At 36.0% G+C, this 19398-nt stretch overlaps 1 protein-coding gene across 9 annotated transcripts in view; it reads left to right on the top strand.

The window, feature by feature from the left end:
- The first annotated feature begins 1821 nt into the window (after positions 1–1821).
- Positions 1822–19398, top strand: part of satb2 (SATB homeobox 2) — a 52464-nt gene continuing 34887 nt past the window's right edge. Inside the window, exons 1-5 of one of the 9 annotated variants that reach the window (XM_067409768.1) lie at positions 1822–1934; positions 5211–5257; positions 7652–7776; positions 9266–9453; positions 18261–18476. In XM_067409768.1, coding sequence (XP_067265869.1) covers positions 18305–18476 — 172 coding nt within the window. In that variant the 5' untranslated portion in view covers positions 1822–1934; positions 5211–5257; positions 7652–7776; positions 9266–9453; positions 18261–18304. Of the gene's footprint in view, positions 1948–3221; positions 3476–5210; positions 5258–7651; positions 7777–9077; positions 9454–17601; positions 17693–18260; positions 18477–19398 lie in introns of those variants that run through there. The other 8 variants (XM_067409769.1, XM_067409770.1, XM_067409771.1 and 5 more) reach the window with 8 other exon arrangements.

Here is a 19398-nt window from a genome sequence, read left to right as displayed (position 1 = left end):
TTTTTAATTTATTAAGTAGAGAATTATAATTATGTGCCATTTATTGGTTTTCTGCCATAACATTAAAATCATTAAAAACATTTAATATCATTGCATCCCTATAATAGGTCATAGATTTTGTATATTAGTATTTTATTTTTGTTTTTGACCAATACAAATCTAGGAATTTATAGTTTATCAGGTGCAAAATAATAATAATAATAATAAAATAATAAAAAGGAGCTCCTGACAACAAATGAAGTTTCTTTAAAGCAATATATAATAATTGTTGAAATATTAAGCGTCATAAACTTAATCCATTAAATTTAAAGATTTTCTGTAAATTCATTTTTATCTTTTTTATTTTTATTCAACTAAATTCAACTCTAATGATTATACAGCACAGAGTTTCAGTACAGTTGCCCTGTGAAGTGTGAGAGCTCCCTCCAGCTGTCACTTATCCTGTTCAACAGTGCAACAATTTGGCAAGCAGTCTTTCTGACAAGGGAAGCAGGCGCAATGGTGGTAAGTGTGCTTTGAAATTTCATTTCCCCCTCTTTAGTGGGATAACATTTCACCACTTTAGATTAGCCACCCCGGGTCCCATCAACACATTTAAGAGGGTGACCTCCACCTTCCCCCTCTGCGGCGCACAGTGAGACGTCTGAGATGACGGCGCTGTGTTAACCTGGCCAAGGGCAGCATAGCAATAACAAACACAGGATCACAGAACCAGTGCGACCCCTGACCTCAGAACCCTTGGCCAACACCACATAGATTATTATCAAACGGAACAGCTTCAAAGACCCAAACAAGGCAGGAAGAAAGAGATAGAGATTGTTTAATTTTCATTACAATAATAGAACCAGTACAAGAATTTAATTTTACAAGAACCAGTTTTGAATTTAATTTTTTATGAAATATAATTTGCTTTGATGCAAATGTAACCATCCTTTTAACTCTTAAAATTAAATTACTGTTTTAAGGACAAAAATTTGCACTTACATCTCTGTTTCTTTAGTAACGCTAAACATTGACTAAATATCCATTCTGACTTTGAAAAATAATGCAAAACGAAGGATACTAAATGCCTTTGTGGTTTGCAGCCAAATACTGTAGCCGTTTTCTTCAAATCTGTGATACTTTGCATTAAAACATGTCTCTTGTGCATGCCACTGAGTCATAATTGTAAATGAACTGAAATGTAGACTACAAACATGTCACAGAGAAAGAGAAGGATCAAATTCTGTGGTGCTGCTCTGAGCCGAGTCTGACAGGCTGCTCTAGTCCAGAGCTCTCAGACCTGATTGAGCTTTTAATAAGTAAGAGTAATATGACCTGGCTCCAGTCCCCATTTCTCTCTCTCTCTCTCTTTGTATTCTCTCTGTCCTTTCACTCAGTGTTTTAGTGCATCAGAAACACATAAATCTATTCCAGCTTTGCGAAACTTCACAGAGCCAAGGACGATTTAGAGCTGAGAAGGTGGATCAGTGATGTTTAATACTGCTCACTGCCATAACCCTCCCTACTTTAACGAACTCATCAGCTCACGTGACGTTCCCACCCGACAGAAAACTCACCTCGTCAGAGTCTGAACGAGACCTCTTTTGGGTTTACCCTTCATTTTATCGACGTTCGTCAAGAACAAACCTAGCCATCAGCTACCGAAAGCAAACCGTAAATCAGACTGTTTGACAGACGACAAGCCAATCAAAGACATTAGCTGGCAATGACTCGGTTCTTCATTGGTGAGTGGCAGTAAATGATTCACGCTAAGTGTCATAGTTCCGCCCAGTCGTGAAACCAAACTTGTGCAGGCCGCTTGCTTTCATTGATTGACTAGGCCGTTCTTCTGCCAAGCTGCTGTCAGCGAAGGCTGTGAGAGTCAGAAAAGCCAGATGGCCTGATGAAGAGTGTCCAGAGTCATCCGAATCTGCGTTCTGGTGTAACAAGTGGTGAGTAAAATGGGTAAGACCTTTTCATTCGATACCTATCTGCCCAAATGTTTGGCTGAGGATTAAGTGTAAAGCCCAAATTTCACGTGGGTTTTACTGATTGCTGCAGAAGCAATGTATCGTTGTGTACTCAGGGCTGTGTTTGAGAGCTGTGACTGTGTTTGTGGACCTCATTCTTAGGAATTTGTTTATTGTCCTGGTCACCAGCACTAGCGGACTTTGGTCCCTATTAAGTTAGTGACGACACAAATGGCATCAGCATCAGTAGCCGTAAACAACTCCCATCCGTCCTTTCCATCACCCAAGTCCCTGAGACAAAGCTTTGATAAGAGCTCATTCTCCTTGAGTTTGGTGCATCATGTGTCTGTGTAAATGTTGATTCTACGTCTAGACATCTACTGGCTTGCCTGTTCTTGTGCTCCTTGTGGTTTTCCTAGAGATGCAGAGAAAAGCTCAACTTGTCTTAAGACTCTATTGAATTGCTGGGGTTTAGAAAAATACTGTCAGGGAGGGAAAAGGGTAGGCCAGTGGCCAGTGGAGAGCTGAAATAAGATCATTTCTAAGGCTTGAATTTGGTGGGCTTTATGCTGCTGATTACAGTGATTTTTTTTTTTTTTTTTTTTTTTTTTTTTTTGGTATTAAAGAAATAGGCATAGGAAGAGTTGATGATCAAAAATACTGCTTTATTTATACATATAAACATATCCATAATTAGCAAAATATGCTATATAAAATAGTGTTGCATTGATTAAGCCTTTGTTGAATTATAATTTTCAAGTTGTAATGATCACTTGGTTTCTTAGTTAAATAATAATTCAGTGAATTATTCGATTGAAATGTCAATTTACTAAGCTACATGAATTGCACAAGGGGTTTTGCCACTCGTAAAAGACACTGACAGTATTTCATTCAGAAGAATGAAATACACAGACGACTTTTTAATATTCTTTAACAAAACAACATTTATAATTTAAATACAAGTACCCTAAAACAACGATATTTAAACTCTACTTCATTTTTTCCCATTTATAGATCAACAAAAACGATTTATAGATCAACAACCACAGCCCTCGACATTATAGTGGTTCCCCTTGTCCAGTAACTGTGCTGTGATTTCTTACCTTCAGCACAGATTTGCGACGTCCTTTGACGAGGTTCCTTATCAGCTGAACTTGAATAAATTCATTAGGAACAGCACTGCGCGTGTTATGTGGTGGGTCAGAAAATCAACTTGCCCGACAGACGTCCTGGTTTTCATGTTAAGTGGGCAGATCACATTCGTAAGGGCCCCTCCTCCGCTTTCAAACGCTGGATCAATTTCTTTTTACTCTGTTTATGTTATCATTTGTAAATCTTACCAGAACTGGACCATGAGTCACAAGGGGGGGACTCATACACAGTCTAATGAAGTATTTACAGATCATTCCAACTGTCAAATACTTTTGCTCAATGACATAGTGCAGAGTGCTCACGCTTAACAACTCGCGTTTGCTTTCCAAACCCCTGCATGAATGTCTCAGGTCAGGCGGATTTCATTTCAGGTAGGCTAAATAGACTACTAATGCAAGGACTTGCAGCATCTGTAGTTTTTTAGTTTTTGTTAAGGACGTTTTACGGGGTCTCAAATGAGAAGACTGCAGTTGTTTTTTTCTAATATAGCCTATTTCATTCAGTGCGTATAAACGTTTACTTCCGTGCGAAACGTTCTTCCAAATTTGTAAAACAAGCAGTATATGTATTGTTTTTATAGCTATACATTTTTTTTTTTGGAGAACCACGTGTCCATTAAAACATGAATATATTTTTCGGCACATGAATACCGATGGCAATTATTTAGGTTAATTTTCATAGATTTTTTTTTCAGTGGTTTTGTTTTTATAAACATCTCCTGATACTTTATTTAATAATAATAATAATAATATTAATAAATAATAATAATAATTATTATTATTATGACTTCTTAAAATCCCGTGGAATATGCAGACATAGCCTAATGGTCTTAAGTAGAATTTAAACCAGAATTGGAAAATACAGGGAATCGTGACCTCTGAGTGGAAGCAATTAGTGCCCTGCCAATTAGAGTTTCGTTTATAAAACATGGCTTTAACATTTATTTGGGGAGTTGTTTTGTTTCTGCCAAATTATAATCGGCTAATATCATAGCCTATAATTATAAAGAGCTAGGCTATATTAATAAAATAAAATAAGATCATTCACAACTTTTATCATACAGACTATAGCTAATATAGAGGAAAACAAACAATAAAAGTCATGGATTTAGGATACTACAGCAAAATGTCTTTTATGTAGGCTAGTGGCGACTTCCTTTACGTTCTGTTGTGTTTTAATCTGCTGCGTAAAGGCACAGAATTGTCTCTAACGTTGCAAATCACACTTTTAAAATCTTAATCTTAACTGTCGGACGTTTTACGATGAAGTAACGCCTGTTTCCCAAACCAGATCGCTCGTTATAGTGGTAGAACTAATGTTTATCGTTACAGGAGCTGTCAGGTCAAAAAGTGCTGAACTAAGGGCCAAATATGGACATTTCTAAAATGTAGACTATTAAATATGTTGTTATTAAATATGACAATTATGTGTTTAGTAAGACAGAGTAGAAATGTTAGTGCTCAGCTAGCTACATATTAATGAAAGGTCTTTAATGACACTGTGACTCCATTATGCAACATGCAATGAAACACTAAGTTATAGCCTACCTTAATTCAGGCCTGTCACGTGGCATGCACAGAGTGCAGAATATTATTGTAAAGGCGATGTGATTTACATCGAAAATTATTCTCATAAATAGTGCACATTGCTTTGCAATAATCAAAATGCATTTCGAGTATTTTGATACACTGAAAGCAAAGACCATTTACGGCTTAAATGGTCTGAGACTCGATAATTTACGTTATGCATACTTGGATTATGTATAGGCCTATTATTATTATTATTATTATTATTAAAGAATAAATGTGGAATATTAACGGATGGAATAGTCTGCTTTAATGTAGCTAGTTAGAATGTTTACTGTAAACATAGGCCTGATTTACAATTGAGTTACATAGGCTACAGTATTAATATGTATTAAAGTAGCGAAAGTAATAGTTTGAGCATAATGATTTTATTAATTGTCTATATTGACTCGTATTATTAACTCGTTAATATTGTCTTAAATGCTCTTGATAAAATTCGTTATACACTAATGTCGGAAATTGTGTTTATATGTTCTGTTTACAAAACCTGTGTTCTTTTTTTCATATGGATTGATCATAGCCACCTTTGAGATTTGAAGTGGTTCACGTGAGTTTCAATCTGCACAGGTAGGTTATCCGTTACTTTTTTAGGCCTAGTAGCTGTATGAATTCAGTATTCATTTATTCTTTGAATCGCCCACCAAATCCACTCCACCTCAGCCCTGTGTATAAACCTAAAATCACACTCAATTCAATACAATTTAATACAACTTCACATAGGCTACGTCTGCAAATTACAGTAATTGGAGGTGTAGTTTTAATTCTGACCACTAGAAGATGCTATTTCCACATGTACTACTCATAGACCGGTCACTAATCAGCAATGACCTGAAGGCAATATATTTTCCCTTTTTTAGCACAGGTAACTCACTCAAGACGACGAACATCTGTGACCCAATATTATGATGTTACCTTTTGTCAGGCAAAGTTAGTGTAAATTCCTTAGTTACAAATTTGTACACATAGTGTTTTGCGAAAACTGCTCCAGATAGGCTATTAATTGGCCTAAGCTATTTTCTTCCTTGAATTTAAATGAGGTTTTCAGTGTCTATCTGCATAAACTAGTCATGAACATTTGTATAATTGAAGGTCTTTTTAAGTGATAATTGTGCAACAAAGTAGTTTTTTTATTAATTAGCTACATTTCTTGTGAAATTTTTGAAAATGTATTATTAATTTCTTGGTCAATCCAATCAATTTTAGACGTGTTTTCTTTGAGACAGCAGCAGCGCGCGTTTCAAACCTCCATGTAATTATTGTCATGTTTTACAGATTCATCTGCGAAATGTCTTCTTTTAAATTATTTACTTTCTCAACCTGAATTGTTTTCTTGTTTCTGAAGTCTCAGGCACATATATTTTTAATTGTTTCACGGTTTGACTCTTTCTGCTTGAATGTTGTTTTGACTCCAAGTAGTCAGCTAATTTTAGATCCCCAGTTACCCAAGAAATGGAAAAGGGAGAGCTGACGAGGACCGTAAGAAAGATGCTCAAAAAAGATTCCCAAAACCAGAGCTCAATAATTTAAACGTGTTCGAGACACCAAGCTTTTGCGTGCAAGAAGTTCACAACAATTAGAGAAGCATTCTCTACGACAAATACACCACAGTAATGTTCATTCACATTTGGTTAAAGAGTGCTTCCATTTTCTTATGGGGAGCAGTGTCATATATATCATTTTTTTGTCAAATTAATACAAAATAAAATGAATAGGCCTATTCATATTTACAAAGCTTAATGAACTTGTTAAAATATTTTGATATTTTAACAAATATAGTGTCTTTATTATAATATAATTAATAAGTTTACAGAAACACTGAAATATCAAATGTAAAGTAATAATATCTATCTATATAGATCTATGTAAATAGATCAAACTATCTATATAGTTTGTGTTTATATATATATATATATATATATATATATATATATATATATATATATATATATATATTTCAGTGTTTCTGTATATATATATATATATATATATATATATATATATATATATATATATATATATATATATATATATATATATAATATGAATTTTCTCACCGAAGTCGTATTTACGGAATACAGCAGTTTCATTTTGCATTCAAATTCTAAGAAAAACTATATTCATAAAAGAGGGAAAAGAGAGCGAGCGCTCTGTGAATTCAGGGTATAATAGATGTTGATGATTTTTTCTTGAGCATGCAAGATGAGAGATACAACGATTTAATATTTTTTTGTTAAAATACTAAGCTAACCCAAATATTTAGAAAATAATTTTGTTCATTTTGATGGGATCTTTGTTTGCCTCCATTGAAAATTTCAAATGCTTAAATGTGCCGTTTTTCATAAAAAAAATGAACGAGACAATGGCAATCACCGAGATAATAATATTAATAATAATAATAATAATAATAGCCTAATAACAACAACAATAATAATTTGTTTACTGCGTTTTTTCTATGGAATATATAGACCTGTTCTTTAACGAATTATTTCTATTCTTAGCCATATTGTTAAATTTGGCTAGTGGAGTTGTGAGAGTGAAAGAGCATGTTGATGAAACAAGCAGAACTTTAGCCGATGGGAAACACATTCTTGTAGATGTTTTCATTTTGTTAGTGACCTCAAACTTGATGCCACAATACATAAAAATGGGAACAATTGCACTCACCTTATTCAGGATTACACACAGGCGTCAGGCTGTATTCCCTAGTTTGTTTACGTTAATTCACATAAGAACACAGTTGGTAAATGACATTCAGCTAATATTTGAAAATATTTTCTGTGGCTTCATTCAAACCAGCAGGTAATAAAAATCAAGTTGTGTATTAACCATTTATTAGTTAATATTTATCGATTGTATTAGCCTATTTAGTCAACAAATCAACACATTTCCCGTTTACATTTTACCTGTCACGCAACGCTGCATCACCATAATCGTCGTGATCATTATCTTATATTATAATAGCGACGAATGAGGTTGGAGAATCAGCAGCGTTCGCTCACACACTCCAGAGTGTCTCAAAGCAGCAGACCAGCCAACTGCACGCGCCATTGTTAATGAGTTCCCATTAAACCACTTTGGAAAAAAAGGTAAGAAACTTTTGTACAAACATATACATAACGTATATCTGAATGTATGCATGCATTTAAATCCTCACGTGATGCAGCTTATACAGTATATGAAGCTATCTGAGATAAAGACTGTGGTCAAACTGTTGTAAATGATCTGTTTAGGAACTATATTGTCCCTATTTTTGAGTAGGCTACTAAGTTTTCAGGTTGAACTTTGACAGCTTGTATGTTGTTTTGAAAGTGGTGATACCCTAAACCTTGAGCTTCGACATGCACCATGCTCTTTTCCCCCGCGTTCCACTTCCAGCGCTGCTCGTTCCTCTTGGACACTAGCGCTGCTGTAGGCTACACATTATAAACCGACATTGAAGATTTTCACTCTGTATAGTTTACAGCTAGTTGAGATGGTGTTATTTGTGCTGTGAAAAATCAGCAGTTAGAAGATGAATCCGATAAAAGAACAACAACAACAACAGCTCCGCTATCGACACAGAAACTGAATTAGCTGCATTTTTAGCAGTCGGTGTTCATGTGAAAGTGCCTCTTCCATCATTTCCAAACAAGATTTTTCCATTATCCGTTTTAACATTAACCCACAAAACCTTGTGTGTATTTTCCCACACAAGACTGCACGTTGCATTCTTTCTATTGTATGTCCTTATCATTATTTAGGCTACGTCTGTCGAGCAGATCAGTCCTCACTTCTGTATCATTTCATTGAGTTTAACAACAAGTGAACATGACAGGACAGCGATGCGTTCAGATCGCGTAAAATGCAATGAAAACAAATGATTGAACTAAATGAAAGCTTCTGAAAGAAACGTTAACACAGGCGGTATAAATAATTGTTCAACTATGTCGCTTTATTGATACCTTATACATGGAATGCATTAATTACTTACCTTGTACAGCCCCGTCCCTCCCTCCCTCCCTCCCTGTCACACTTCCACGTTTGCTCTCCAGTCCTCCTCCCCTCCCACTCCCACTCCTCTCTCGGCTCTCCGTCAGTCCGCGCGCCGCTCAAGGGAGAGATTGAAAGTGACACACTCACATTGTTGCTCTTGAGATTTTACGCCGTTGTAATAGGTAATGTCCGAATCGCACAAAGCAGATACTTCACGTCTGTTTTAGCTTTGTTTCTCTCTCTCTCTCTCTCTCTCTCTTTCTGTGCATGCAGCAACACAAATGGACGTTTTCAGACTTTGATGCTCTCTTTGCGCCCGCTGCTGAGGTTTTCAGTTCTGCCACGGACACTCGTGACTCAAACACGCGGTAAACGGTGAACAAGATTCCGTACTACAGGAGAGATTTTCGTCGGTCGCTTCTCGGAACTTCTCGGATCTCTGTGCTGTGTTCAATCTCGTGCACTGTCCTCTCTCTCTCTCTCTCTCTCTCTCTCTCTCTCTCTCTCTCTCTCTCTCTCTCTCTTCTCTCGCGCACTCTCTCTCTCTCTCTCTCTCTCTCTCTCTCTTCATGCTGTCTATCTCCTGCTACCTGTACCCCTCAGCTTGGAGTCTCTCAGTTCCAGTGGCTCAGTCACAGCGCACAGTGCACGGAGCTTAAGTGTCCAACACCGAACCCGGCCGTATTCAGTCCTCCGCGAGGCAGCGAGAAGCCCAGCCCTGGATTCAATACTTTTAATCAATGGACAGAGCCCTCTCAACGGCCAACCGAGGTACCGACACGCCATAAGCAGTAAGTGCACCAGAAAATAACTTTCGTCTTCTTTCATCCGATGCTTAGCGCATTCATGTTAACTGCTAGAGTAACAACTGGTTCATACCCTATTGCAACTAAGCAACATCTCAAATCGAACTATAACTATTCTGAATATAGTGTTTGAATATGAAACTGAATTCTTTGAGGCCTTTATGAAGAAAATAAATATAAGCCCATTAAGCAGTTTAGAGGGCCATGGATGTTTTACATATTCCCACTAACAGCCTACTTGTCCTTAAGACACGTGCAGCACCTTTGTCATGTTATTTTCTTTATTTAACAACTAATTTTGCTGAAAGTTATAGAAATTAGCTTAGATAATGATTGACGTTGAAAGAGTAAATTGCAGAATGCAATAGACTAGAGGGAGACGTTTGCCAATGAAACATTTTGATATTCGCCAGAATTGCATTTATTAATTAGCCTAATAATAAGATTTTTTTGTCTGAATTTCATTAAAAATAATTGTGATATGAATTATGGCATCGTTCAATTAAGTTTAAAACTCAATTATAAAGCCAGGAATGTTTAGGACAAGAGGACCAAAGTCATGCACCTTGTGCACTGTCGATCGTGTCTAAATTTTAATAATGCTGTTTTCTTTGAAGAATATAGCATAGGCTACTTTATATTCGGTTTAAGTTAAACCATTTATTTAATAAAGCAGATTGTTGATATTCTGTAATAATTTATTACTCTCGACGAGTGTGTATCTTGATAGCAGAGTTTAAGGCCTTGAGGTTGACCTGGTTTAAAAAGAGTTTATGTTTTTGTTATTTAATATTTTAAAGAGCTAGCGAAACAGTGCAACATTTTGAGACATAAAGATTTGTTTTGAGGGGAAATCCTGTATTTATTACAGCCCAACAAGCTTAGGCCTCAAGTTTAGCTTTACACGTGTTTGAAATTTTTTCTGTGGTCTCATCGCCCTCAGGTCGTGTGTGTGTGTGTGTGTGTGTGTGTGGCCTATATATTAATGGACCTTTTCAGACTTTTTTATTTGATAGCCTAATTTTCTAAGAGAAGGAGTCTGTGACTTTATATCGAAAATGTTGTCAGGCTTCTTATATTATTTTGTAAAATTACTGAAGAAGACCAAAACAAAGATACAGCTATTAATTCTGTTCATTTTCAGCCTTGAGAAATTGACGCTTATGATTTGTTTAACCGCAAACTTTCTTTCGTTTAACAACATTATTATTGCTGTTTTTCCTAAGGTTATCAAAGATGATAGCATAGGTACATTAAAGGTAGGGAGACAATATTTCGCTGATGGTTCATGTTTTTTAGAATATTTTGTTTAGGAAGGCTACCTCAAGTTGTTAAACAACTGCTAACTGAGTTTTTATTTTTAATGAGGAAAAAGAGCCGTTGTAAGGAGAACCTGAAGCAATCGAGCGAACATAATACAGGTCTATGATTGCTTTATTCGAAGATAATTGCACTTTTTTGTTTCGGTAAAAACATAAATAAATAAATAAAACAAAATTGTTTTCAAATTGATTCAATTAAATTTAGCATTTATTTAATTAAAATATCCAGAAACCAGTCTAGAATTTCAGCAAATAGTGAAATCTAGCTCATCTAAACAAATAGCACAGAATAAATCAAGACAGTCACACAATGTATTTGTATTATCCTCTGATAGTTTTGAGAGATTTAAATCAGTCAGACCTAATTGTAATAATGCGAAATAAACCGAATAGCCTACCTGTCTACTCAAGGTAGCTAAAGTAGGCTATCTGGGCACAGAACTACTCGAGCAAAGATCTCGTTACTGTTTCTGTTAGTGTTTCTTTTTTAATGGACACAAGTCTTTGAAAGTGATTTAGATTTTTCCCCACAGAACCCGTGGATTTGTCTTTATCAGGGGTGATGGAAGTGAACCGAACCGTCTTTGCTTGAAGACAACAAAAAAGCATCTCAAATGAAATCGCTATCTGTTGTCGAAAACAATACACATGGAAATGGAACCACAGTTTACAACTGTACTCTTATTAGACTCTGAACTCTGAAGTAAATGGCAAAATCAGAAGAAAGAAATAAAGAAAAAACACATGCCGAGTGCACATGATTTGTTATTATGTTACATTCGATATTTTCCCCCTGTCAGTTCAAACTCCGAGTTATGTATACATCACTTTAAAACTTTAGAGCAGTGTATTTGAAGAGTCACTCACAAAATCATGCCTGTGCAAGAGGGAGGTATGGTTGCTATATAGCTAGCTGCCATCAGCGTTAAAGATCATTCTGTTTCTTTTTAAAGTTACATTGATGTATCCATTATTCATTTGCACAAACTTGGCTCCCATAGCCAGCGGAGACGTTTTCTTAACCAAGACCAAAAGGAAAAAAAAAGTTAATTAGTCTCTGTAACAGAGAGGCTCTATAGTCTCAGTAATTTTGCAGTAGATGGAAGCCTCTGAGGATACTTTAATCTCGCGCTTTGGGGAACCCATCAGAATGGATCAAATCCAGCATTTATTTACGGCATGTTTTCTCCACCTTAAGGGACTTCAGGGAAAGTTTAGCACCATAACCTTTTTACTAGCTTGTATTTACAATACCTGTTAATTCTTTTGTTTAATACATAAGACACTTGTCGCTAAGATGAGTATGAAAGGAGCTGAGAGTTTTAGTGCCTCGCAATGTCAGAATAATAAAAGAGTTTGGAAAAAAAATGGCACGCAGTGACCAACTGCGTTGCTATTACAATACAGCATTTACTTATTGCTTTTATATATAAAAAAGTGACTTCATAATAGGCTACTTGTATTTCATGAAATTTCAACAAATTTATTTAATATGCAAATTCATGAAACTCCATCCTTCCGCTAGAAGATCTAGTCCCTGACAGGTTAAACTGGTCTGGGTGCTACGCAGTGATATACAGATGTATACGTTAGCTAGGTGTTTTGTCAGAGCTGTTTTTATATTGTAAATAGCAGGATTGGAAGACCTTATTAGCAGATCAGCGCCCAGGACCACAACTATTAGTTTAGTAGAATATATTCATTCGCCGCAAATAGCTCGTCAAGGCCTAATAACTGCCATTTGTATGCCATTCATTCGCCTTTCTGCAAAGACATGGCACTTTGGCGACAATCGAAATTGGTCATTTTATTGTTTTTAACTATATTTTTTTAAATAAATAAAATAAATATATATATATATTTTTTTAAGTAGGCTAAATTATTCTCAGAGTAGATTTATTTTTGAAAGACAGTTTCTGAATTGCCTGTAAGTCTTGGCTATACAATATAGCTATTATTTCGATCGTTATTGCCCAAGGAATACGTTCATTTCTCACTATATGTGGGCAAATTGTCACAATTTAAATTACTATTACCCTTACCCTATAATCAGGCTACTTGGCTCCTTAATAATACAAACACTAAACAACTGAAACAGCAAATTTGTCAAATGTAGGCTACGTTACGAAAAAAAAAAAAATATTTTGGCCAGAAAATATTACCCAATAAAGGACTTTATTTATTTATTTATTTTAATGTGACAACTTGAAATGTATTATAAATAGCCTTGTAAAAGTTTTAAAATTAAAATCTGTCTTCATTATGTAGCTGGCTCTTGCTTGAATATAGGCCTATGGCATTATTGTGTTTATCAAAAGCTTTTTGAACTTTTAGCTTGGAGGACAGAATTCACAAAATATTCTAATTTAGGAGGGTTTTGAACTAGGTGTTTGAAACCTTGCGAAACCACTTATAGAGAAATAATAAATTTTTTAAGTGGAGTTTTAACTCAAAACCTTACAGCCACTATATATATATGTTTATATATCATCAAACCATTTAACATTACACACCTAAATCTAGACCGCAGTCACCAACTCAATGTGTGTGTGTTCATGTGTGTTTTATAGCCCTGCTCATTGTAGTCTACCATGTGTGATTTTTGTGAGTCAATGTGTGGTCCCTGGAAGTGTCAGAGCAGTGAGCCTGCTCTGTGGTTTGTGTGTGTTGAGTGTTTGTGTACACTTGTGTTTGTCCGCTTTTTGTCTATGTGCGAGTCAGAGCAAGAGATTTAGGGAGAACATAATAAACTGCTGCTCACTCTTTATCTTTTACTGTATAAGATGTTAATGAGCGAACTCAACGGAAGGTCTGTTGCACTTTTTCTTTGTATCTAAATATTTTCTGCACATGACCAGTATATTTTCACACTCATCCACATTATGGCAACTGTATTTGTTTCTTTACTCTCACACTAATCAATTCATTATTATCTCATTAACACTTATTCCCTTCTATCTAACATGACATGGTCTTACTGCTAAATAGAGTATGCAATGTATGTATGTATGCATGTATGTATATATATATATATATATATATATATGTGTGTGTGTGTGTGTGTGTTTGTGTGTGTGTGCGTTTGTGTGTGTGCATGTGCATATATATATATAAATCCAAGGAAGTCCCAGTGTCAAGCTTGTCTTACTACTTATATTTCCAGTGCAATCATCTGTCTTGGTTACAGTTTGATCTGCCATCAAATTCATGAGTGATAAGCTGCTATCTATCTATTCTTCCCTTCCCAACGCACACACCTGTGAGACACAGAGGGGCCTTCAATACAAATCCCTCAACCATCTTCACCTGCTTTATCTGTACCCTGACTGAGGCGATGCTTTAATAACCCTGCAATAAATGAGTATCACAGCCCTATTCCCTGGTCAATAAGGTTAATGCCTTAGCATGTCGTCAACACAGAGATACCACGATACCACCAGGTTCTGTAACAACACACGGCTTTATCTCATTGCTCATTTGCATGCGTGTCTCTATTAGTTGTTATTAACTGCTGTCGGGTAAAGGGCTTTTATTACTCTGAGTTAGAAAAAATCTATAGAAATTGGACACTCTTGTCATGCCAAACAGCCTTTCCCATACCTAATTTTTTTTTTGTCATCTTGGTAGGCAATATTTCTCTCTCTCATTTCCCAACCATCTGCCTTTTTTCTTAGCATTTCTGGATATCACTCTTTTTCATCTGTGTATACTGACTGACAGTGTGAGCATAGTCAGATCAGTAGTTTGTGTCGTTTACTGCCCTCAGCTTCCTGCGTGTGGTACAACTGGCAGAGGCCACTCTTACTGCCAAAGAAAAACGTGCAATGTGTAAGGCAGGGGAAGGTTAGCGAGGGAAAGAGCAGAAAATGTATATTGCATTCTTAAGAGAGAGTCTCTGCAGTGTGGTCGTCGTAGTTTGGAAATTTGAGTCTCATGGGATCAGAGTTCTGTTCCACTCCCTCGTCTGGCTTCTCTCATCTACCCCTAAACATAACAGTCATTAGTTATGTTTGTAATGTGTGGCTGCAAGCATTACAAATAAAAAAGGAACCGTGTATCTGGTTGGGAATACCTATTGGTACAACACTGAAATGTAAGGTGCTGTTGTGTTGCATGTTGTGTGTCATTTGTCAAGAGGGCTGGTTAGTATGTATTTTATTAGCACACAAAAACGGCATATTTGAAATAGCTGTACTATTTTAAATACTGTAACTTCTATATTTTACAGCTCTTCCTGCTGTAAGCAATTTCTTAATCTTGAATCAAGATCTTGCTTTCATTTTTTTTTTAATGTTCATAATCTTTGTTGATTCCTGATACCATATACTGATTAGACATTTATCACTCTTTTTAACTGATGTCAACCAGTTGGAAGGACAGCACTTAAGACCAATCACACTTTTATGACGACTGTAAACTTAAGGAATAGTTCACCTAAAATTGAAAAAGCCATCATTTTCTCAACTTCAAACCTATGACTTTCTTTCTTCTGTTGAACAGAAAAAATATATTTTTTGTGCGGAAAATTATATCTTCAATATTGACTTGTGGTGACAGAAATTTCTTTTTATTGGGTGAACTAATACTTTAAGAACTTAAGAACGTAAATTTTCTGAATACGAAACTGAAATTACAGTGGCAGATTTCATTTATTATCCACTCTCCCGTGTATGCTTTATAGTCTTCTAATTGTTTATTTTTTAATTCAGATACAAACAAGTAATGATAAAGCAATGATGAAGCCATTTCACTCTTAGTTCATCAAAAACTGTTTGAAGTAATGAATTCCAAAACTTTGAATCACAGTAGTTTTTTTTTTTTTTTTTTTTTGCAAGAAGTGTCTAAAATGGTATATTATAGCTAGTGTCCCTCTTCAGTAAGCTTGTATTGATCTGTCACAGCAGGTGTGTATTGACCCGAAGAAACTTTTACTGCACCATCTTTGTATAGCCATTGTCATCTCCATACGTGAGTGTCGGGCAGACACCCTGGAACTGGTTTTATCTACCCATCAAATATTTGGTGCTGGGGTGGAGGAGGATCATAGAGAGAGAGAGAGAGAGAGATTGGCATAGAGATGTGAAAAGAGATTCAGACAACCTCTTGATTGGGATCGGAAGACTCATTAAAATCAGACAGGTTTGGACCTGTGAAGCCCAGTGAAGGAAGGAACAAAGACAGCCCATCAGTGCCAGATGAACTAAGACTGATAAAAGACTTTACATTTTGATAATACAGTGCAGCTTGTAGGCAAAAAGCTGTTACTAAAGGCAGTGAATGCATCAAGCACAATGGACATTGTGTCCGTTTGCGGTTTCATCCTTTTCTTGCTTGGTTCTGTGCAAGTTTCTGAAACATCTAGAGACACTTTTTGTGAAGAGATTTTATTTTACCCCTGGGACTGCAAGTCTAATGGGCAAGCCCACAGACAAGCTGTTAATTAAAAGCAGATCTGTTTGCCTCATAGAGTTGAAGTGGATCACAGTGATCTTACACATACCAGCGTGTTGTATCTGTTATATTTTAGGACTTTATGCTCTATTGTTAGTATGGTGCAGTGCAGTTCAAACTTTGGCGTGATGAGTACAACAGAAATAAGAGGTAATGACTGCATGTACACTGGGGGAATGTCAGTTTTAATTGGAAAGCTGTGTTTAATAGATGCTATTAATTTTGTATATATATGCGAGTGTTTTCATAAGCATGCATGTTCATTGTTGTATAGTATTGTTCACACTTGAGCTTTATTAAACTGTCTCAAAGGCTCTGTAAATCTCTTTCTTATGCCTGCGTGTAAGTGTGAGTACAGTGTGGACCATCAGTTCTTGTCCCTCAGCAGCACACTAACACATTTCTTTCCATTCAAATGCTCTTAAAGTGTTTTTCCTCCCACCCGCTTATTAAACTCTAAAGAATTCAGACACTTGATTTCTGGACCCGCGTTAGGTTTTTAATCACGCAGAGGCTAATGTTTTTAATTTATTATTCATTTTGAAAATTTAGCTCCAGCTTGTAATTCTCTTTGGACTTTTTTATGTTCCATGATGATGTTTTTCTCGTCAAGGCCAGAAAAGAGAGTGATGTTTTCTGCATAACCACTGTGAGGAGAATAGCAGAGTGGGTGGACATTGAAATCTATCTATCTATCTATCTATCTATCTATCTATCTATCTATCTATCTATCTATCTATCTATCTATCTATCTATCTATCTATCTATCTATCTATCTATCTATCTATCTATCTATCTATCTATCTATCTATCTATCTATCTATCTATCTATCTATCTATCTATCTATCTATCTCTATCTATCTATCTATCTATCATAATCATCACTCTGTATTTATGAAGTGATATGCAAATGAAAGCGCTCAAGTGGAGAGTATGTTTCTAGTCTTTAACTTTTGGCATGGACTCAATACAGCCTGGCACTGACTCTAATGGACATTACCAATATTAAAGGTTTGGCTGGAAAACAAAGACCTGGAAATTGTCCCCACAGAGCTCCCTGGCTCAGACGAATATGTACAGACGTCCACGTGCATTCAAAAATACTATATTTGCACACACACACATACAGATATCATCCGAACATCTTACAGTAACTTAAAATTTTGAGCATCTTTGCTTTCATATAGTATATTAGCTTAGAGGTCTGACATTTTGGCTACACATATAAATACACATACACATCAGTTTACATTCCCCATAGACGCTGAAGCAGAACGAGACACTGGGCCTCAGCTTCTCTGTTTGCTGATAGTCTTGATAAGATGCCAGCGTCCTCTTAAACGATTCCCTGTATTTTAGGACACAGAGTTGGATGTCCTTGTGCTGTTGTCTGTTAGCCGCAGCTGTTCAGTTTGTGCATAAAGGTCAGCGACAGGGAATCCTTTGATGTGTGAGTTTCCTCGTTAAACATTTTAAAGAAATATGCTATTCGAATTTCAGTCATAATTTGTATGCAATCCTTTAAGAATCAAATAAGATCTTTAAGCACTATGATAACTTGTTTGGATCTTTTAATTTATTTATTTAGCTAGCATGTTCTTATTTGATTCCTTTCAGGGTTAAACCCAATTAATGATTTACTGAATCATGAATGATGAATAATAATCATAGTCACGGTGAGGACCAAAAAAATTATTTTGGGGGGAATCATAATTTCTTACAGTACAATTTATATTTACATTTTACAATTTAGACAGTCCAGATTTGAGACACACTCTTATTTTTTATATACTGTGATATTTTTTTTTATTTTTCTATGATATTTGAAATAAACAAACAGAACATAGTGTTATGTATTATTATGTCATATTATTATGTCTTCCATGCATTCACTCTTATGCTTATTCCAGCTATTTTTTGTTATTGGATATACAATTTATGATGTTTAGAAAAAAGCATATGCATTGATATTGGCTGTGTTTTCATTAGGTCTCTCACTCTTTCCCTCTCTGTCTCAGGTCCTTATCCTCTGGCTGGTGTTCCCTCTGTAGTGTGGAGGGGGATGGAGCGTGGCGGAGGAGAGAGCCCTCGTTTGCGGGAGAGCCCCGAGCGACGTGGGAGCAGCAGTCCTGATATCGGCTGCCCCCCACCAAAGATGGGCCGTCTGGAACTCAACGGCAGTCCTACAGGTCCCCGCAGTCGCCACAATGGGGCCCCACAGAGACCTCTCAGTGGTAAGACGCTTTCCTTTCCCTCCATTTCTATTAAATCTTTAGTTTTCCCTCTTTTATTAATAGTAAAGTGGAGAAAGAGAGAAAATACTGTTGAGAAAGATGAAATCAGGACATGTTGCAGGCCAAATTGAAAGCAGAATTACCCAGATTAGCACCATGGCACATTGTGCGTGGAGCACAGATTCTAACCACTACACCACTGCTTCAACAAACATATATATATTTAGTTAGTGATATAATTGTTATAGAATTAGAATAAAAAAAAAAAAAAAATCAAACAGCACATCTAGCTACACATTCAGCTTGGTTATCAATTTTATCAGACTTTATTAAAAGAGCCTCCCATAGTGCATGATGCAGATCAAATTAATCCCAAACACCACTGCTAACAGTGATTGTAAATTAATTGCCTAAATTATTACATTATTTGCTAACTGCATTCTTTAAATTGTAATGTTGACATGCATTCTCTGTAAAGCTGCTTTGAAACGATATGTATCGTGAAAAGCGCTATACAAATAAATGTGAATTGAATTGAATTGAATAGTTCAGCTCACAGGAGTGTTGTGGCCACTATAAGCTCAGTGAATTAAGTAACGCTATATAGAGCTGATTTATTCCCCATGGCCAGTTATTGATTGCAACAGTAGCGTGTTTATCAGAAGGGGGGTCATATTGATTACAGTGACCCTAACGAATTGCCATATACAGTGGTGTGGTCACAGCTGTGATTAATGAATGGCTTTAAATTTGTTTTTACACACGGGTAGTTGACACATAACATGGACATGAACTGTTTTCGTTGAGGTTTTTATCTACGTTTTCTCAAAAAAATAGATGACAAGTCAGATATCGCAAATTTTTCTTCTAGACAGATTTATTTATTGGGAGTGCAAGTAGAGACTTGCATCATCAAGCATCA

Source organism: Chanodichthys erythropterus, chromosome 14 (assembly GCF_024489055.1).
Source record: "Chanodichthys erythropterus isolate Z2021 chromosome 14, ASM2448905v1, whole genome shotgun sequence".
NCBI classification, from domain to species: domain Eukaryota; kingdom Metazoa; phylum Chordata; class Actinopteri; order Cypriniformes; family Xenocyprididae; genus Chanodichthys; species Chanodichthys erythropterus.
Note: the sequence above shows the minus strand (reverse complement) of the source record. Positions and strands in the feature narration are given on the sequence as shown.